The sequence below is a fragment of the Carcharhinus amblyrhynchos genome, chromosome 18, assembly GCF_965287045.1.
Source record: "Carcharhinus amblyrhynchos chromosome 18, sCarAmb.v2.hapA, whole genome shotgun sequence".
NCBI lineage: Eukaryota > Metazoa > Chordata > Chondrichthyes > Carcharhiniformes > Carcharhinidae > Carcharhinus > Carcharhinus amblyrhynchos.
In genome coordinates, this window is record NC_137341.1 from 33,184,016 (window position 1) to 33,205,963 (window position 21,948).

Sequence of the window (21,948 nt, forward strand, 5' to 3'; positions counted from 1 at the left end):
TGTTTTGGAAGGGGTAGCAACACAAGATTGTCCTATTCATGAATGTATTACCTGACACAAAGGGGTGACCCCAGGTGAGTAGCAGGTTTAGTTTTTCACGATGCTGGATTTGATAGAAACCAATGCAGTTCCTTATTATATAACAAGGGTAGTATGTTCTATCAGATACCTGACTTCTGTCTTGACAGTGGTGGAGAGGCTTAGGCGTGTCAAAATACCAAGCTACTGACCTACCTCAAGTAGCCCCAACCCTGTCGGACAGTATTAAAGGGAGACAGTGAGGTTTGTATGGAATTCAACATAGTTTCATGTAACATAAACCCTCTAAAGGGAGGATTTTAACACATATATACACATATATTAAAATTCTAGTACAGTACTTCAATAAAACTGATAACTAAAATGACCAGTAACTTTACATTTAAAATTTCAAAAACAATAATTCCCAAGGTTTAAATTTGTTAATTCTGACAGTAGGCAAATGCATAGAAAAACATACACATCAAAAATATAGTTTGCCAGAGGTTCCTGTGCCAGTGTGTACACCAGCCTTGCATGTACGGAGTGCTGGGACAGGGATAACTCAGTCATAGGGATGTCCAAAGAGTCTGGTGAATCACGTGAACTTTGAACCCCAGTTCCTAATAATTTGCAGAGTTCTTAAAGTTGCTGCTGTGAACAGATCTTGTTGTTTCGGTCTCAGATTCATCCACTGACTCATCGGCCCCTTTTACAAATCCAAGCCTTTGACATTCAGGCCCACCCATGGAAGTCCATTCCCCAAGAAATTATGCCCCAGTGGCTTAAATACAAGCTGGGTTCAAGGGTCATTGGTTGGACATCCCTCCTCTGTAAGGCAGTCTGAAATTGTGCATTTACTAACACTGTAAATATAGGACAGAAATTATTGCTAGTTTCTACCATAATAGCCCTTAAAGTGGAGATTCATTAATAAGCTGGGAAGAGATAGCAAAGAGGTCCAGAACTATCATATGAGTGCTTCTTCTCAGTTTTAAGAGAATTCAGAATGAAGAATTTGTGGCCATCTGACCAGTCATAAGTTAGGAGATGATAAGAGATGTGATCTTTACTCTGCTGAACAAATGGGTGCTATGCATTGACCAAAGGTTCCACCATTTGATATGTCACAATAGAAGTGAGGTGACTCAGTGCTTAGAATACAGAAAAGTTAATGGGAATTGGTACAAGTCCTACAGCAGCTAACACAGATCAGAGTTGTTTTATGCCTGGAGCATGAGGTCAATGAGGAGGAGGATGTTCAGAATTTGTGAAATCCTCAGCAGAGAACCACGGGTTAATAAAGCTAAAGGAATTTTTTTTTCTCCACCACCCAATTTCCCCCTCCACCCCCTGCCAATGCCAACAGTGTCCCTGGTAACAAGTGACCCCAATCAACTAACCACATCTGGTAGCAGTTTGGTCCAGAGGTGTAACTGCCCAGTGGGGTTTTGCCCTGGCTTTTAGCAGTCTTCAGTTAAAAATTTTAACATGATCTGCATTCAAACTTCAGAATGTAGTTATAGATTTTAAAATCCATCTAATTGTAAATCAGGAGACAGAAAGGTACTGTGTGCTTGGGTTATGGATATTCCAGGGATTGATACCATTCTGAGAGAGCTGGACCAATAAAAATTGAGGACTAAGGAACGCCAATTGCAATTTGATGTGCCTAAGTCTAGGCCAATGCTTATAGAATTGGGAAAATCACTATTTGTTGTATGAGCAGAGTTTATAGAATGGAGACAGTAGCTGATGCACTATTAACTCCCTGCCTATAGGCATAAGAAATAGGAGGGGCAGTCAGCCATTCAGCCTATAAAGCCTGCTTAGCCATTCAATAAGATCATGGTTGATTTGATGGTGGCCTTAACTGCCACTTTCCTACCTCCACTCCTATAATCCTTGACTCCCTTGTAGACCTTAAATCTAACTAAGCCTTGAATATATTCAATGGCCCAGTCTCCACTGCTCTCTCAGGAAGAAAATTATAAGGACCAAAGAATGGGGTGTTTAATTTGCATGTTGGGGTTTCTGATGTACTTTTCTGTGAATGTCCCAGTGAGTAATGAACTTGGGAATATTGGTGAATCCAGTGAATACAGGCCCAGCTTGTTCAACCTTTTCCCATTTTCTCTTCATTCCAGAAATCAACTTCTGTGTTTTCGTTACAAGTATATTTCTCCTTAAATAAGGAGACCAAAACTGTAGACAGTACCTAGGCATGGTCTCACCAAAGCACTATGGAAGACTTCCTACTTTTATACTTCATCCCCCCCCTTTGTAATAAAGACATCATAGGCACTTGGGAAAACTTATTATCCTAACTTTGCATAGACTTTTCACATGTCTTGAATACTGAAGTGTGTTGGTCTGCTGCAGGTGGTTCATGAAGAGCAACCTGGTTAACAATGGGACTAAAGTTTCACCAGAGTCCCACCAGTGAAAATAAGATGGGGGCATAGCTGGTTATGATTTAGGTCTGTAAGATGCCAGGAGGAACGAGTAATTGGGAAGTTTGGAGTTTATTTAGTACAGACAATGGGCCCAGAATGTAGGCCAGGAGGATAAAATCAATCAAAGTCAAGTAAGTTCTGAATTAGAAAAAAATTCCTTGCAGCAAAAGCAGTTAAAAAACTGGGTAAGTACCTTTAGTAAGAAGTCTCACAACACCAGGTTAAAGTCCAACAGGTTTATTTGGTAGCAAAAGCCACTAGCTTTCGGGCCTCATAACCCTTCATCAGGTGAGTGGAGAGTTCTGGTCACCAACAGGGGATGTAAAGACACACTCTCAGTTTACAGAATACTGATTAGAATGCGATTAGAATTCTATAAACCAAGTGTGTGTCTTTACATCCCCTGTTTGTGATCAGAACTCTCCACTCCCCTGACGAAGGGTCAGAGGCCTGAAAGCTAGTGGCTTTTGCTGCCAAATAAACCTCTTGGTCTTTAACCTGGTGTTGTGAGACTTCTTACTGTGTTTACCCCAGTCCAACACTGCCATCTCCACATTATGAGTATCTTTAGGACAGGAAAGGTGGCTTAGTGCATATATAGACAATCAACCACAGTATGATTTTCCGTCTGCAGGGGTAACAGTTGAATGGCTTCCATCCTAGACAATAGTAAGTTAAATTATAGGATTGGATTTTCTGAAGTTTTCCTGGATATGACGAGCTGATACCATGGATCACACTGCACTTGAGCCAGGGAAGACTGAGCTAAAGGCCCCTTCTCCCCATTGTCTTTTCTGTCTGGAAGACTGTTCAAAGTTGTGTACTCAGTACACAGTCTAAAGAGGTCACACTAGTGAAACATGTCCTTGTTACACAATATAGCAGACATCAAACCTTGAAATGCTGCACAATTTCCTGTGATATTATTGTACCGAAATGAGATGAGTGATGGGCTGTTGTTCAACCAGCACCAAGCTGATGGGAACAGCTATCATTGCACTTGGTCCTGCGGCAGTTGTAGTTCCCTGGTTCAGTGGCTTGTGACAAATGTGTCACCGTCCAATAGCTTCCTATCTGGAAACATGTGAGCTGCCTTGAGACTGGCTGGAAGAGGTGGTGCCAGCACTGAGCTGTGAGAATCCACTTTGACAGGACTCCAGGCTAGTCATGGACCCCCTGTAAACAGAAAGGGCAACTGTTAAATTGTGTCCTGTTACTGCTCTTCTGCAGGTACCCCCACTTATGAATGTGGTTGGATGCCATTCAGTCTCTCAGGCCTGTTCCTGCCACTCAGTGAGATCACAGCTGATAACCATCTGCCTTGGTTGTATACACTTTGATATCCTCATCATTAGTTTTGCTGCACGAGCCTAGACCTAAGCAGGCTATTTGAGTATGAAAGACTATACTGTTTTGGCGTGCATGTGCACGCATCTACAGTGGTCGGGGTGGGGTTGCAGAAGGCAAGTAGGAGCAGGAATCACCATTGTGAATTCCCACTCAAGCTGTGGCTCGGATAGAACATAGAACACTACAGCACCAACAGGCCCTTCGGCCCACGAGTTGCGCCGATCACATCAACACCTATCTATAACCCCCAATCCCATAAAACCCCATATACTCATCCAGAAGTCTTTTAAAAGACCCCAGCGAGTTCGCCTCCACCACCACTGACGGCAGCCGATTCCATTCACTCACCACCCTCTGACTGAAAAACTTACCCCTAACATCACTTCTGTACTTTCCTCCCTGCACCTTAAACCTGTGTCCTCTCGTAGCGACCATTTCAACCCGGGGAAATAGCCTCTGAGAATCCACCCTATCTATTCCTCTCAACATTTTATAAACCTCTGTCAGGTTGCCTCTCAACCTACGTCTCTCCAGGGAAAAGAGACCCAGTTCCCTCAACCTAACTTCATAAGGCATGCCTCCCAGTCCAGGCAACATCCTTGTAAATCTCCTCTGTACCCTTTCAATAGCTTCTACGTCTTTCCTGTAGTGAGGCGACCAGAACTGCGCACAGTACTCCAAATGAGGCCTGACAAGGGTCTTATAAAGTTGCAGCATTACCTCCCGACTCCTAAACTCAATCCCTCGATTTATGAAGGCCAGTACACCATACGCCTTCTTGACCACCTCTTCCACCTGCGAGGCCGATTTAAGAGTCCTGTGGACCCGGACCCCAAGATCCTTCTGCTCCTCAACACTACCAAGACTCCTGCCCTTGATAGTGTACTCATTCATCCCGTTGGTTCTGCCAAAATGGACGACTACGCATTTATCCGCGTTGAAGTCCATCTGCCACTTCTCCGCCCAGTCCTGCATCCTATTTATGTCCTGCTGCAACTTTTGCCCTCCTTCCAGACCATCCACAACACCACCGACCTTCGCGTCATCAGCGAACTTACTTACCCATCCTTCCACTTCCTCATCCAGGTCATTTATGAAAATGACAAACAGCAAGAGTCCTAGAACAGATCCCTGGGGCACTCCACTGGTGACTGACCTCCATTCAGAAAAAGACCCATCCACAACCACTCTCTGTCTTCTGCAGGCAAGCCAGTTCTTGATCCACAAGGCCAAAGGCCCTCGGATCCCATGCCCTCTCACCTTCTCAAGAAGTCTTGCATGGGGGACCTTATCAAACGCCTTGCTGAAGTCCATGTACACCACGTCCACGGCACTTCCTTCGTCAATGTGTTCAGTCACATTATCGAAGAACTCAACTAGGCTCGTAAGGCACGACCTGCCCTTGACAAATCCATGCTGACTATTCCTGATCATGTCAAACCTCTCCAAATGGTCGTAAATCTTGTCCCTCAGAAGCCTTTCCATCAGCTTACCAACCACTGAGGTCAGACTCACCGGTCGGTAATTTCCCGGGATAACAAATTAATATAATTTTCTGCCTTGAAAACATCCTTTAAAGGTGACACGGCAACAGACATCAGTTGGGACACACCATTCCTCCATCCAAGAAGTTAAATCTGGCCCTCCTTTTATTTAGGAACCACCCACTCAGCAGATTTTACAAATTAAAGGCCCTGTTGCTGCTTCTCTCTGTTTCCTACCAGAAGATCCTGATTGAAGCAGGACAGTTGTGAGGGCTTAGGGACTGGTTGGGAAAATCCATGTGTCAGCTGGAAGCACAGGACAGACACTCACCTGAAATCTTCCGACGCCAGCACCTCGGTGTAGAACATGATCTTGCACTTGTAGGAAGAGACTTGTAAAGAAGCCAGTACATCATCGACACGAGGGAGATTTGAGGAGCAAGACCAGGGACTGTGCATCTTCCACTGCAGGATGTAGAACCCAGGCCAGCGGGTCACATGTGAACCCTGAAGGCAATAAACATTTGATCCTGAGATCCCTTAACTGTCGGGTTATCGTCACAATTTTAGAAAAATCTTGACCTAAAAGACATTGTCTATCCTGCCCCTGCATGCCAGCTGTGGATTAGTGAGTGTCATACTGACCCTAGTAAGGAATTTGAGGGTTCAAGACCTGTTCCAAAGACTTGAACCTATGATTCACTCTTATACTCAATGCAGTCCATCTGTCTGTTATTAGCTGTAATATGCCAGGTACCATCAATAGCTCTCTATTTGAGAGGGTCAAGTGGTTACAGCATGAGAGGCACCACTCTGCAACAAGCACAACTGAACAGGAATATCGCCTCTCTCCTGCTTCTACAGTGCGCCATGAGTGTTTTGGAAAGACTAACAGGTGATTATCAACTAGCTTAACCACAATGTGAAGGGGAGGCTGGATAGACTGGGATTATTTTCCCTGGAGCATAGAAGGTTTAGGAGTGAGCTTATAGAAGTCTGTAAAATAATGAAGGGCATAGATAAGGTCAATATCTTTTCCCAAAGATAGGACAGTCTAAAACTTGAAGGCATAGGTTTAAGGTGGTAGGGGAGAGGTACAAAAGGGTCCAGAGGGGCAATCTTCACACACAGGGTGAGTGTCTGGAATGAGCTGCCAGAGGTGGTAGTAGTGACGAGTACAATTTTGTGTTTTAAAAAGCATTTAGACAGTTACATGGGTAAGATTGGTATGGAGAGATATGAGCCAAACATGGGCAATTAGGACTAACTTAATGGTAAAAACTGGGTGGCATGGACAAGTTGGGCTGAAGGGTTTGTTTCCGTGCCGTAAACCTCTATGACTCCTCCCATGGCCAACAAGTCCTAGAGCAAGACCTAAACCCAGAGCTTCTGGTTCAGAAGTAGGACTGCTACCCATTGAGCCACAAGACAAAGTGGCTTACTGAAAGAGAATCCAGAAAAGTTTTGATGCAACTGAAGACGTGATGGGGGCAAGAAAAGGGCAGAATTGGGGGGGGGGGGAGATAAAAAGCAGCCAGTCTAGAATTCTGTCCAACTTCTTAAAAACCATGTCCTATCATAGCTTTGGGCCTCTACCCTAACAGTTTTTGATTTGGTGTTCTTTTTATTGATTATGCTTTAGGATTTTTTTCTTTAATTTAAAACTTTACATAAATATGAGATGTGCTGTTGTTGATGACTAGTGTTTGACTGAAAGGAAATTGAACTCCTTACACTGAACCAGTCACTGAAACAAAATAGTTTAAATATTCATGTGAAACTGATGAGTGGGAATTCATCCGATACTTAAAGAAATGAGAAAAGTAATTGGAGTTATGGATGGAATTTTTCATTTAATTAAATCCTGAGATACCATAAGAGAAGAATGGAAAATAGTTTAGGTTCCAATTATAGAACAGTTCCAATCATTGATTATTTTTAATTTGTAGCTTGCCAAACAGATATGAAGTCATTCAATTTTTGGGCTCATCAAGCTGACTGATGTTAATGACAGAGAATGGAACATCTTGTGTGAAGGTTATCCGACATCAACATTACACAGGACAGGTACAACACAAATTAGACATACAGTAAAGATCCTTCTACATTGTCCCATCCAACACTCCTAGGACAGGTAGAACACAGGCTAAATAGAGTGTAAAGCTCCTTCTGCACTGTCCCATCAAACACTCCCCAGGACAGGTACAGCACGGGGTTAGATATAGAGTAAAGCTCCCTCTGCACTGTCCCACCCAACACTCTCAGGGCAGGTACAGCACAGAATAAAGCTCCCCCTGCACTGTCCCATCAAACACTCTCAGGAAAGTACAGCACGGGGTTAGATACAGAGTAAAGCTCTCTGCACTATCCTGTCAAACCCTCAGGACAGGTACAGCACGGGATTATAGAACATAGAACATTACAGCGCAGTACAGGCCCTTCGGCCCTTGATGTTGCGCCAACCAGTGGAACCAATCTAATGACCCTCTAACCTAAACTATTCCAATGTTATCCATTGGGAGCTATGCACATGTACCCCGAGATCTCTCTGCTCGTCAACACCACCAAGAGTCCTTCCATTAACCCTATATTCTGTACTCCTGTTACTCTTACCAAAGTGAATCACCTCACACTTTTCCATGTTAAACTCCATCTGCCACCTCTCGGCCCAGCTCTGCAGCTTATCTATGTCCCTCTGCAAACTGTAACATCCATCCTCACCGTCTACAACTCCTCCAACTTTGATGTCATCAGCAAATTTACTAATCCATCCTTCTACACCCCATCTAGGTCATTTATAAAAATGACAAACAGCAGTGGCCCCAAAACAGATCCTTGAGGTACACACTTGTAATTGAACTCCAGGTTGAATATTTCCCATCAACCACCACCCTCTGTCTTCTGTCAGCTAGCCAATTCCTGATCCAAACTGCTAAATCACCCTCAATCCCATGCATCTGCATTTTCTGCAATAGCCTACCATGGGGAACCTTATCAAACGCTTTGCTAAAATCCATATACACCACATCGACTGCCTTACCCTTATCCACCTCTTTGGTCACCTTTTCAAAAAACTTGATAAGGTTAGGTACAGAGTAAAGCTTCCTCTGCATTGTTCTATCAAACACTCCCAGGGTTCAGCACAGAATGTTAGAATTCAGGAGAGTTTTGCTTGATTTAAATGTTAAATTCAGCAGGGCGATACAGTGGCATGGTGGTTAGCACTGCAGACTCCCAGTGCCAGAGATTTGGATTCTGTTCCCAGCTTGGGTCCCTCTGCATGGAGTTTGCACATTCTCCCCGTGTCTGCATGGGTTTCTTCCGGGTGCTCCGGTTTCCTCCCACAATCTGAAAGACGTGCTGGTTAGGTGTATTGACCTGAACAGGTGCCGGAGTGTGGCACCTAGGGGATTTTCACAGTAACTTCATTGCAGTGTTAATGTAAGCCTTACTTGTGACTAATAAATAAACTTTAAATGTTATGTTACTAGTTTAACTAGAATGCAAAGGGGCTGATGCACAGCCCCAGAAACGGACCTGGACGCTCTCTCCTTCCCGACAGATGAGTGGTGTTTCTGTTGGGCTGTAGTCCACACCCAGCACCCAGCTCTTCTCTATCAGCTGCACATTATTCCCACCGGGGAGGGGAACCAGTGGGCTATTCGAATCCTTGCGACTGATGTGAGGTGCCTGCTTGGAATGGAAGATGTTAAACACCACATCGCCCTTCAGAATGTCAAAGTCCCAGGTGATAACAGATGACGCCTCCAGAATCTCAATCACCTTCTGTGAAACAAAGCAAACTGGATTGAAAGCTAGGCCTGAGGGAGAAAGCAGAGCTGGGGTAAAGATAGAGTTATGCCAGACCAACCTGGGGGAAGTAGGTGCAAACTTGTTGTCATGTACTGTCCAAGGGTAGAGTTCCTAATCATTCTGCAGTGTAAACATTATGTGCTATATAACTGTGCAGTGTAACTATTTATTTAATTGGATAAAGATTATTCAGTGTAACTGTATGCAGTTACTGTTTATTCAGCAGAGCTAATTGCAGGACAGAATCACAAGGTGTGCACTGTTAATGGTGACTTCGTACCTCATGTGGGGCTCCTTTGAAGATGGTGGCTGACTGATAAATGGTTTCTGTCCAGAGTTTGATTTGATCTGTGTTTTCTAGCATTTCCTCTGTCTGGTACAAGGACTTGGGAACCATTCCTCCTTCTGGGATATTACACTGTGAATGGAAGCATAAGGATAGACATGATTGACAAAATGTCACAATGAAGCACACCCCTCTCATAGTCCAGGTACGTTCTACCAGCCCATTTACTCTCTGACCACAGTTGATGTACACTCTCCCATACAATGGACTGTAACCAGTTGCTCCAAACCAGAACAAAATGAAACAAAAACAGAAAATGCTGGAAAATCTCAGCAGGTCTGATAGCATCTGTGAAGACAGAATAGAGCCAAGATTTTGAGTCAAGATGACCCCTCATCACAGCTTCCAGCATCTGCAGTATTTTGCCTTTATCAGAACAAAATGAAATGATTTTAAAGGTGGCACTGTTGAAAGGTTTCCACTGTTAGCGCGTTATTGCCATGGAGAGCATTTTTTAACTTTGTTCCTTACACAGCCTGAACTGCACCCCACTCCATCCTCACCGTCCTCAATATCAGCCCCCCTCACCCCACCCCACCCCAGCAGCACCTCCACACCAGCACCTCTTACCAGGCAGTCTCCACCCAGGAAATCAGGCACAATCTCTTTGTCGATATAATCGATGAGCCCTCCCATGCCCTGGTAGTTGTTGCCACTGTAGATGAGGAATTTCTGACGTGTGTTTTCATTGATGAATGGATTGACCTGAAGAACACAGAATCAAGAGGTGGATGTCAGGTTCTCTGTCTAATACTAGGGAATCCAGCCAAATGCGCAGAGTTCAGGGTAGTCCAGGCTGTTCTGCCTTTCTCTATTCATTCTCAGGATGTGGAAGTCACTAACAAGTCCAGCATTTATTGTTTGTCCCCTAGTCATCCTGAACATGATCCAACCAAGTGATTTGCTCGACACTTCAGAAAGTAATTAAGAATCAACTACATTGGTGTGAGACTGGAATCACATATAGGCCTAAATCAGATAGGAGTCAATAGGTTTCTTACCCAAATTAACTTTGTGAATGAGTTCGGTTTTCACAACAATCTAATATATTTTGTGGCTGCTTTTGGTGGGAGCAGCTTTTTACTGGTAGATTTGTAAAAGTGAATACATTATTATCAAACTGCTATGTGGAATATGATCTCACATTGCCTGGAATACTAGTCTTGCAAAACAGAACCACATTGTTACTGTTACCACAAGTCAGATGCTGTGGCTGTGATATGGCATTTAAACCTGTATGAAAGCAGCTCAGATTGCACAAGCAGAAAATTTCAGGATTGATCCCTGGCCTTTTAGAGTTAGCTGAACTCGGATAACAATCCTGGTCCAGAGAGAGAAAAATCAACCAAGGGTCCTGCTGCTATCCAGTGATGGCTTCTGCTGATTTGGTATTTGGATATTGAGTGAGGACAGGCTTCCACTGCCCATTTGTCACCATCTGGGCTCTAACAAATGGGTACTTGCTGGATGTACAGGGGGTCACAGGGAGTCAAACTAAGGAATGGATAACAGCAGCATCAGTTTTTGACTCACCAGCGTCCAGAGGACAGGAAACACTCTCGGTGCCCTGAGAATCAGAAGTCGGCCTAGCGTCTCCGGATAGTTTGCTTCCACCACTTCAATGATCCTCAGCAACGCTTTCACTCCCGGCCGCCACAGATGCCTCATGTTCAACCCTTCTAGGTCAACCAGGCAGGTCCACGATCTGTCCATTCAATCAAATACTAGAATTACTCACAGACTCATTGTCTGAAGCAACAGCATATCGACAATTGGAATGCTGATAAATCAAGGTTTCATCCATTCTAGCTGTTGTCTTGTGCAGATCTTTATGGCTCTGCTCTTTCACCCAGGCCTCTTCCCCATTTTCTCAATGTCTTCTGCCTCTACCTTACTACCCCAGCCTATCATCCTTGTACCCTTACTGTCTCAGTCTCTCTCCTTGTACTGCCATTGTTCCAGCCTATCCCATCCCTATCCCTCCTGTCCTAGCCCTCTCCCAACTTGAAGAAACATCCCAACTGTCTCTCCAGTCTCGGTGAATTGCCACCACAACCAGTCACCATCAAATTACATTGACTCTCTCACCAAGCACCCATCTCCAGATCTCTCATTTAACTGACTCAAATCCAAATTTTATAACCAGGTAACTATACACAGGGCATGCTCAGAAGAAGGAAAGAAGGGGAACATGATTGTGAGTGAATAAGCGAGAGTGAGAATGCTTGTGGAACTGTATCCCAGAAAGAGGCAACACCTCTAGGAACAGTGTGATGTTAGAGAGACAGGTAGGGAGAAGGAGGAGGCATTGCCAGTGTCTAATATGTCACTAACGTGATTGGGCGACCGAAGACTTTTGTGTTCTCTTCACATCTCTTCTGTCCATCCTCATTGATTGACAGAACCTGGAGAGAAAGGATAAGCTTTTAGTGATGCCTTCTGCACAGGGTGAGTGCTGAGAATTGCCCACCTGTCAGTGAGCCATAACTGGAGATTTGTGAGTCTAACCCAATTGCACCAATTTGCCTAATGACACCAAAATGCCCATCTTATAAGTACATGTTGCTTTGGCCACAGGTATTAGAGGAAACAAAATTACATCTAACCACCATTAACACAATGAAAGAGAGCTTTACTCACCTGCCTCCTTACCAATTAATAATAACCAATTGCACTTATTTAGTGTCTCAATGAAATTAAACAGTTCTGTATTGATATATTGCCTCAATGTACCAAAACAGCCCAGGGAACCTCACTGGTGTAATTATCAATCAATATTTGTCACTGAGCCACATAAGAACATATTAGGTCTGGTGGCAGAGGTAGGCTTTTAGGAACATTTTAAAAGGAGGAAAGGGGTCGAGAGTCAGAGAATTCAGTAGGGAATTCCAGGGCTTGGGACTTTGGCAGCTGAAGATGCAGCCAGCAATAGTGGAACACCTGAAAATAGGATACTCAGGAGTCCAGAAGTGGAGGGCTGCAGGATTGGAAGGCTTTTACAGAGAAAGGGAGGGATGAGGCCATGCAGGGATTTTAAAACAAGGATAGGACCTTTAAAGTCCAGGAGCCAGCCTAGCTCAGTGAGCACAGGGATGATGGGGGAATAGGACTTGGTACCAGTTAGGACGGGGGACAACAGAGTTTTGGAAAGTGTTTATGGAGGATGAAAATGGGACACTGACCAGGAGAGTGTTGGAATAGTTACTTGGACACATTCAGAGATTCTTCTCACTAATTTTGAATTCTGAACAGAAACCCAGAGCAACAGAGAAGCTGAATGTCTGGTTCAATAAATGAAATAAAGAAGTCTTTGCAGTAAGTGAGGTCTATTGACGAACTGGTCATGTTACTGGACTAATGATCTAAATCATGTGAGTTTCAATCCCATCATAAAGTTTCATTGAGTTTGAAGAAAAATCTGTGTTTAGTTAGCGATTTATATCAGTCTTACGAGGACATGTAGGCCAGATTAACCAGAATGATAATGAGATTAATAGGGCTATGAGGACAGATTGTACAGACTGTGCATGTATTCCCACGAATATTGAAGACTAAGAGATGATCTAATTGAAGTGCTTAAAATGACCAAAATATTTAATTGAGCAAATAGAAGCTCTTTCCTCTAGTGGGAAACCAAGGGCCATAACCTTAAAATTAGAGCCACGGTATTCAGGGACTGTGTCAGGAAGCACTTCTTCACACAAAGGGTAACGGAAATCTGGAATCTCCCTCTGTAAAAAAACTGAGGGGGTTAGTTTGAAAATTTTTGAAAATGGAGATTGATGATGTTTTATTAGACGAGGGTATTGAAGCTAAATAGAGTTAAGATTAAAAACAGTCACAATCTAATCGAATTGGAGAGGAGACTCGAGGAGTTGAATGGTCTCCTTGTGTTCCTATGTTCTACTGAACAATAGTGGCTGCGGATTATTGAGCACTTGAAGTGGAGCATCGCTGATTGACTCACGTGTCGTAGAATGGCCTCCTCCCCCACAGCTTTCAGGAGCCCCTTTGTGTCCATCTGTCCCAGGCGCAGGATGTAAAGTGGCCGGCCATCTTGGTCAAGGAAAAAGAAGGAAATCAAGATTTGTGTTCAAAGCTGCAGCCCCAACACAATATCCCAAAACTGATGAGTCACCAGTACCCTCTGTGTTACCTGCTGCCAGGTCAATATCTGAGCAATGGGTCAACTGGGCTCATTATGCCAGTGGTTGTGTGGTTTCCTTCAGTTCGATTGCCTGTGGGGGTGGAAGAGGAACTGCGCAAAATTTCTTTCCTCCATTAGTCAAAAGGTTTTCTCATTTTCTGCTGCCTACAAGAGATGTATGATTGGTGCCATGGTGAGGGTTTACAGATTGAACCATGTTGCAATGGGACAGGCTAGACAGACCAAGCTGCTCAATCCTGTCCTCACACTTCCATTAATGAAAGCTGTATCTTTCAATGAAATCCACAGGACATAGAACCAGTTAAACATAACACTCGGCCGTCACTCCTCTTGCACACAGACCCTCGCTGGGGTCGGCTCTGAGGGATGGAATCAGGAGACTTGTGCATGACATCAAAACCTGCAGCCCGACAAGAAGGCAGCCAAAACCCCATTCTATGCTTAGCAACTGAACAAAACAAACACTTGTTCAATCGACGGAAAAACCACAATCTGTGGGTAAAGAAAGGTAAAGTTTGTTTATTAGTCATAAGTAGGCTTACATTCACTCTGTAATGAAATTACTGCAAAAATCTCGTAGTTGCCATACTCCAGCACATGTTCAGGTACACTGAGGGAGAATTTATCATGGTCAGTGCATCTGACCTGCACATCTTTGGACTATGGAAGGAAACCGGAGTACATAGAGGAAACCCACACAGACACTGGGAGAATGTGCAAACACCATAGCAGTTAACATTCTGAATCCATGATCAATTAATAATCTGAATCCTCCCACAGCCCACTAGTCACCATGAGAGTGGAATCATATCCAGGACTTCAATGTGCAAGTTGAGCCCAGGAGCAAACACAAGCATTGATCAAAGGCTGGCTTCCAGTTAAAGTAATGAACCTGAAGAATTACCTCTGTCATGATAGTGCCAGCCTCCTGTATAATAGTTGACCAGCACCTGTGGGGGTCTCCACATCTCGAGAATATAGTCCACCTGGTATTGTTTGCGCCAAGTAAGTGACAGACATAAGATCTCTCGCGCCTTGTCAATATTGAAATCCCGAGCCCGCAGGAAACGCAGAATGTGTTCATCTTTGGGAATCTGAAAAACACAACAGTGACAGATTCTGTTATCACTGGCTTCACAGCATTTACATCAGTGGCTGGAGCTTGCAAGCTAGCCCTATTCGCGCCAGTATTCAAAGAAACACACTAGCTCCTACTCCATTTCCACCTGTAATCTCAGGTGAAGAGAAACAATACATTTAGACCAGCATTCACTGAACAGGTGAGCTTCATATACTAGTACTGCCCTTCCATTATTACAGATGAGGAAATCCATTTGGTCCAGTCAAGTCATCCTTCCATTGAAACCTAGAGCTCTTTGCATAGAAAGTCTGACCCAGAAGGGTTGTCACTAAGAAATCTTTGGAGTCTGTGTTTTGAATGTGCTTCACACTTGAACTCCAACCTGTTCTTCTGCAAAATATTACTCATTTCAATTCAGTGACTCTGAGGCAAGACTTTGGAGTACGCAAGTCTCAAGCTTTCCTGATTGGGATTAGTTTAGAAGCTGCTTGTCCGTTCCTCTGGAATTCTCATCATGTTTAAGGGAACAGATTACCCAAATGCCACTGCAAACACATGCAGATCATTCAAATTATCACACATGTGACTGTAATGTGCATGTTAGAACATATGTGTATATGCATGTTTTTACGGTGTATGTGTGTAAGGATTAAGTGGTCCATGTGTGCTCATTTTCCTAAGTGAATGCATGTTTTAAAGGTGATGGTGTGGCTATCTTTGGGAAGAGATTCAAATAAATAGTGTATGTCCTCCTGATGACCAACAAATGAGACACAAAGATAAATGAGAGGCCAAATGTAAAGATGTCCCTCCAGATCGTTAACTTTTATCCAGTAAGGCAATAAAACAAATTCATGAAGAGAATTAAACTTAAGAAATGTGGTTGTCCTGGTTACAAGTTGAAGACAGCAGGTCAAAAAGCTGTTGACTGGAGGACACAGCAACAATTATATTTGAATCCATCTTCCTGACATTACACACTAGTCCGAGGCAATACTAAACTCTCACTCGCGCTGACATGCACACACAGCAAATATTACCTTTTCTGGCTTCCAATCACCTGCCTCAGACTATGAAGAGCACAAAAAAAGATATGACTTGAAGTGCAGCATTTGACTGAGATACAAGACAGCATTCCTTAATGAATTCACACATGGCATTGCTCAGTCTTCACAAAATAATCTCAAGACACAATCCATTGGTGTACTCATATCCAGCATCTTCAGGCAGCAGGCTCTCAATCCTGCTAAAGCAAGTAAATTTCTGGAAAGTTTGCAACGATTCAGGATCACTTGTGGAGGAATGTTTATTCCAAATACTCACAAATCTAGTAAGGATCCCAATCATTTGTCAGGAATTTTATTCTTCTATCCATCTGAAAACCCAGAGATGGTTTTAACTCCAGGATGGAGGTGGAGGTGATCAAACATCCCCAAAGCAGGCACAACAAAGAACTCTGCATCAGCCGCACAGTCATTACAGTGATACATTTATCCTGCCATTTCTAGATATTGGTTCCACCTCTAAGAAAAACTAAGTACACATTATTGGAATATATTTCCCAGTCAACTAAGTTTCAGAAACCAAAAGAGAAAGTGCTAGAAAATCTCAGCAGATCTGGCAGCATCTGTCATTTCTGTGCCTTTTAGCTTTGACAAAGGGTCATCTGGACTCGAAATGTCTCTTTTCTCTCCTTACAGATGCTGTCAGACCTGCTGAGATTTTTGAACATTTTTTCTTTTGGTTTCAAATTCCAGCATCCGCAGTAATTTGCTTTTAACCAAGATTGAGGACCTAATTTGTTTACGTATGTGATATCCAAGTGTTTCCAGCTCCATTCGATCCATGTCAGATAACCAGACGTATCTTACTTGCCTGTAAAATATCCAGACCCAATTTCAACATTACACTATATATCTAAACTCTATCTGTGTAGAGAAACCCCAAACCCATTCTATCTGTGCACTTGAAGAACTAGATGGTAAAAGTAAAATAGTGTGGTTATATCCTAATGACTGCTTCACAGCCAACAAAATATTTTTAAAATGTAATCACTGTTTGAGTGTAAGAGTGGAGGAGGCATTGCATTATTAGTTACGGAGTCAGTTACTGCAGTAAGGAGAGATAACATATTGGAAAGAGCATCCAATGAAGCTTTGTGGGTAGAGCTTAGGAATAAAAAAAGGGCACCCACATTGTAGATGTTTATTATAAACATCCAAATAGTCAGAGGGATATTGAGGTGCGAATATGTGTAAAAACAATAACAATAGGATTATTAGGTGATTTTAACTTTCCCAACATTAACTGGGATATACATAGAGTTAAGGGCTTGGATGGAGTAGATTTCTTGAAATGTGTACTTGAGAACTTTTTAAATCAATATATGGAGGATCCAACCTGGATCCTCCATATATTGGAGGGAGCTGTGCTGGACCTGATTCTGGGAAATGAAGCTAGATAGGTGGTTTAGGTGGTGGTGGGGAGCATTTTAGTGATAGTGATCACAACATGGTACAATTTAAACTCATTATGGACAAGGAAATTGACAGCCCAAAAAAAAAGTTTTGGATTGGGGAAGAGTGGATTTTAGTGAAATGAGATGGGGTCTGGCCAAGATAGACTGGGAACAACTACTAATGGGAAAATCTACAGAAAAGCTGAGGGGGGCATTCAAAAAGGAAATGGGAGGGTGCAAGCCCAGCATGTTCTTTTTAAAGTGATAGATGGGAAGAACAAGCCAAAAGAGCCATAGATGACCAGTGATATTCAGGATGCAATGAGAAGGAAAAGAAAGGCTTTTAAAAAGTACAAGGGGAGCAAATCAATGGAGGCATTAGTGAGGTATAGAAAGTGCAGGGTGGTGCTTAAGAAAGCAATTAGGAATGCAAAGAGGGGATATGAGAAACCTCTAACTGGTAAAGGTAGAGAAAATCCCAAGATAATCTATAAGTATGTCAATGAGAAGAGTATAATCAGGGAAAGGTTAGGGCCCATTAGGGATGAAGGGCAATCTGTGGGTGGAGCCAGAAGACATTGGTAGAGTGTTGAATGAATACTTCACATCCGTCTTCACCCAAGAGAATGAGGATGAAAGTATGGAATTCAGGGAGAGAGACTGTGAGGTTCTTGAGCAAATTTACATAGGGAAGGTATTGGAAGTGTTGGCAGCCTTAAAAGTGGATAAATCTCCAGGTCCAGATGAATTGTGCTCTAGGCTGTTGTGGGATGCAAGGGAGGTAATAGCAGGGGCTCTGGCCTAAATGTTAAATTCCCCTTTGGCCATGGCGGAAGTTACCCCTTCGTCAGGTGAACAAAGGGGGTAACCTCGAAAGCTAGTGAGCTTACTATCAAATAAATCGGTTGGACTTAAACCTGGTGTTGTCAGACTTTTTACTGTGTTTACCCCAGTCCAACGCCGGCATATCCACATCATGACGGTAGTGCCAGATGATTGGAGAACAGACAGCTAATGTGGTTATGCTAGTTAAGACGAGTTACAGAGATAAACCAGGGAACTAAGATCAGTAGGTCTCACAACAGTGGTAGGGAAACAATTAGAGAAATTTCTGAAGGAGAGCATCTATCTCCACTTGAAGAGGCAAAGCTTAAACAGGGATAGTCAGTGTGGCTTCGTCAGAGGGAGGTTATGCCTAACAAATTTAATTGAATTTTTTGAGGAGGTGACCAGGTGTGTTGATGCGGGAGTGCAGTCAATGCAGTTTATATGGATTTCAGCAAAGCCTTTGACAAGATGCCACATGGGAGACTTGTAAAGAAGGTAAATTCAGATGGGAGACAGGGTAATTTGATAAATTTGACTCAGTTGTAGAAGGCAGAGAGTGATGACAGAAGGCTGCTTTTGTGACTGGAAACCAGTGTCCAGTGGTGTACTACAGGGATCTGAGTTGAGCTCCCTATTATTAGTCATTTATGTATAAATGACAATGATGACTCTGTGGGGGATAGGATTAGTAAGTTTGTGGATGACACAAAGATTGGATGTGTGATTAACAGTGAAGCGGCATGTCTTGGGCTACAAGAAGAAAATAGATGGAATGGTCAAATGAGCAGATAAGTGGCAGATGGAATTTAACCCTGAAAAATGTGAGGTGATATACTTTGGAAGGAGTAATTTGACAAGAAAGTACTCAATGACTGGTAGGATACTAGGAAGTTATGTGAAACAAAGGGACCTTGGCATGTTTGTCCACAGATCTCTGAAAGCAGAAGGGCATGTTAGTAGGGTGGTGAAAAAGGCATTTGGAACATTTGCCTTTATCAATTGAGGCATAGATTACAAAAGCAGGGAAGTCATGGAGTTGTATAGAACTTGGTGAGGCCACAGCTAGAGTACTGTGGTGCAGTTCTGGTCACCACATTATCAGAATGATGTGATTGCAATGGAGGGGTTGCAAAGGAGATGTATCAGAATTCTGCCTGGGATGGAACATTTAAATTATGAAGAGAGGTTGGATAGGCTTGGGTTGTTTTTGTTGGAGCAGAGAAGACTGAGGGGTGACTTGATTGAGGTGTACAAGACTATGACGGACATGGACAGAGTGGATAAGGAACAGCTGTGCCCCTTACTTGAAGGGTCAGTCACGAGGGGACATAGGTTCAAGGTGAGGGGTGGGAGGATTAAGGGGAATGCGAGGAAAAGTGTTTTTACCCAAAGGGTGGTGACAGTCTGGAATGCGCTGTGAGGGTGGTAGAGGTGTGTTGCTTCACATCCTTTAATAGGTATCTGGATGAGCACTTGGCACATCATAACATTCAGGGCTGTGGGTCAAGTGCAGGCAGATGGGATTAGGTGGGAGTTCAGGTGTTTCTAATGTGTCGATGCAGAGTCAATGGGCTGAAGAACTACTTCTGCTCTACATGATTCTATGACTCTATACAGGAATCGTGGCAGTCAATGCATGCACAGCAAGATCCCGCAAGGAGAATGAGATAAATGATGCGCTCAATAGTGTTCCCATTGGAATCGTGCACTAAAGTGACTGGTGATCTTAGCCTGTCCATGAAAAAGAAGGTTCTGACAAATAGGCAAGATTCTGCAACAAGGCAATGACTAGTGGGAATCTGTTAGGCATCTCCTTTCTTTTACACTTCTCACAAATAGCATGGGCAATAAAACAGTAGCATTTACTGATGACACCAAGCTCTGTGCTTAAGTGATGAGCAGAAGAGTCAGTGCATTCAAAGGGAACTGGACTAATTCAGAGGAAGGATTATGAAATGGGCTGGATCTTTAGTAGATAGAAATATTGAGTACAAACCGATCCACAACGCAGCAGGAAAATACAACCACACATAGACAATACGTGGGTCTCTGCTGCCAAACATGTGAAAGGAATAATGTGTAAGTGATGAGTGACAACTCACTTGAATATCTAAGGAATGGAATGCAATTCTCAGTGAGGATAATCAACACTGAGCCTAATATTCAGGAAACCTGACTATCCAGCTACACAAAATATTTTGACTCACTGCTGAAGTCACCTTTGAAATGCAGCACCCACCTTCCTCAGGTCAAAATGTCAAATCTAAAAGGAATCAGCTTTACTCACTCTCCAACTAATCTCGGTCTTGTTTTATTAGATTGACGTGCTAAAGGCGGATTATTTCACCCGTGAACTGCCCATCACGTACCTTGCCCTTGTGTGTTTCCTGGAGCCATTGTCGAAGCTGGATCAGGCAGCTCTCTTGCATGGGGGTCAGTTGCCCCAGATACCGCTCGATGTAATCAGCATCGAGCTTATCAGCTGAAAGACACACGAATAAACCCAATGTTGACTGTTGTTATTGAAGAACTCAATAGCCAATGCCACTCATTGAGATCTATGCACGATAAAGCACTCATGTCTCATCCCTTGGTTCCTTTTAAATGGCAAAAAATAGGCCGAAATAGAAAGCTGTGGGGACAGCTGAGAGACGAGGCTTGAAGCTAATTAGGCCACTTGGGACAGTTTACTGCTTTGACCTAACCATTGGTCATTCCACCTGACTTCTCTATCTGTTTATCCCAACATAAAGCACCTTGGATCACTCTTCATTAATGAAAACAAGTTTTTAAAGCTTAGGAACGATAAAGGAGTGGGAATAATTGGATAGCTCTTTCAAAGAGGTGGCACGAACATAATAGGCAGAATAGTCTCAATTTGAGTTGTATCAGTCTATGAAGTTGTTTCATTAGGATACACATTATCTATTTCAGATCAAGCTGACTTCCTAGTTGACGAATGTCTTTAAGGAAGATCAGCATATTCAAACACAGGGATTATTGCTTGTGTATAATCACTGCCATCGTGGTGCTTGTCCCACCATTAATCTCCCTCCAGGAAAGCAATGCTGAATGATCCATACCATTAACAAATTTCTATACCTCGATTGGATCACATACCAACTGACATTTTTTCAAAGTTGGAAAGACCAAGATTGCCCCAGTCTTCTGCAATGATAGTGATCAGCTCCTGTGGTTCTCCATAAGCATTAAATTAAGTTGATTGAGAAAACAGCCACGGAAGAGAAGGAGTCATACCTGATGTATGCAGAAACTTACCATCTGCTGCTGCGGCTTGTGTTTCCTGTCCACACTGGTTGGTCAATAGTTCTTTGGTACTGCTATGTGCCAGATCCTCTGATGGCTCTACCCTGAGATCCAGCACTGGTGCTTGTACTGGTCGCCTGGACTCTGGCACCATCTCTACTCTGGCAACAGTCGCGCGGGGAGTCCAGCGGGGAATATGTCGGATGCCCTGTGCAGTCAGCTCATTCAGATAATGTTCAATAACTTCTTTACCCTGAAACATAACAGAATTGGTTACATAGTGCCTTACATTTCAGCAGCACTGAAGCACTTTGGACAAGAGCCACATAGCACCAAACCAAGGGAAAGTATTTTCCGACCAGCTTCTCACTTAATTTACGAACAGCTCATTTGTTATATCAACCCAGTGGGTAGCACTCTGAGTCAGAAGGTAGAGAATTCAAGTCCCATTCCAAGACTCAAACTTCTAATCTAGGTTGATGCTCCATTGCAGTACTGGGTGATGCTGCACTGTTGGAGCTGCGGTGTTTTGAGTGAGATGTTAAATGAGACCCTCTGAGGTGGACATAAAAGATCCTCAGTAATAGCTTCAAAGTAGAATAGGGAAGTTCTCCCCAGCATCCTGGATGAGATCCATCCCTTAAGCAACACCACTAAAATTGATTCATTGATCAGCCAT

The 21,948-nt window shown here is 43.2% G+C and overlaps 1 protein-coding gene across 5 annotated transcripts in view; it reads right to left on the bottom strand.

The window, feature by feature from the left end:
- Window positions 1–2,979: 2,979 nt before the first annotated feature.
- The window catches only part of LOC145354679 (SEC14-like protein 1), a 36,852-nt gene continuing 17,883 nt past the window's right edge, over window positions 2,980–21,948 (bottom strand). For 4 of the 5 annotated variants that reach the window (XM_080206114.1, XM_080206115.1, XM_080206116.1 and 1 more), the window contains exons 6-17: window positions 21,282–21,522; window positions 20,372–20,484; window positions 15,757–15,786; window positions 14,540–14,729; window positions 13,435–13,523; window positions 11,802–11,872; window positions 11,001–11,172; window positions 10,038–10,172; window positions 9,402–9,539; window positions 8,846–9,094; window positions 5,640–5,815; window positions 2,980–3,650 (exon numbers count right to left, since the gene is read on the bottom strand). In XM_080206114.1, coding sequence (XP_080062240.1) covers window positions 3,545–3,650; window positions 5,640–5,815; window positions 8,846–9,094; window positions 9,402–9,539; window positions 10,038–10,172; window positions 11,001–11,172; window positions 11,802–11,872; window positions 13,435–13,523; window positions 14,540–14,729; window positions 15,757–15,786; window positions 20,372–20,484; window positions 21,282–21,522 — 1,710 coding nt within the window. In that variant the 3' untranslated portion in view covers window positions 2,980–3,544. The remainder of the gene's footprint in view (window positions 3,651–5,639; window positions 5,816–8,845; window positions 9,095–9,401; window positions 9,540–10,037; window positions 10,173–11,000; window positions 11,173–11,801; window positions 11,873–13,434; window positions 13,524–14,539; window positions 14,730–15,756; window positions 15,787–20,371; window positions 20,485–21,281; window positions 21,523–21,948) is intronic. The other variant, XM_080206118.1, reaches the window with a different exon arrangement.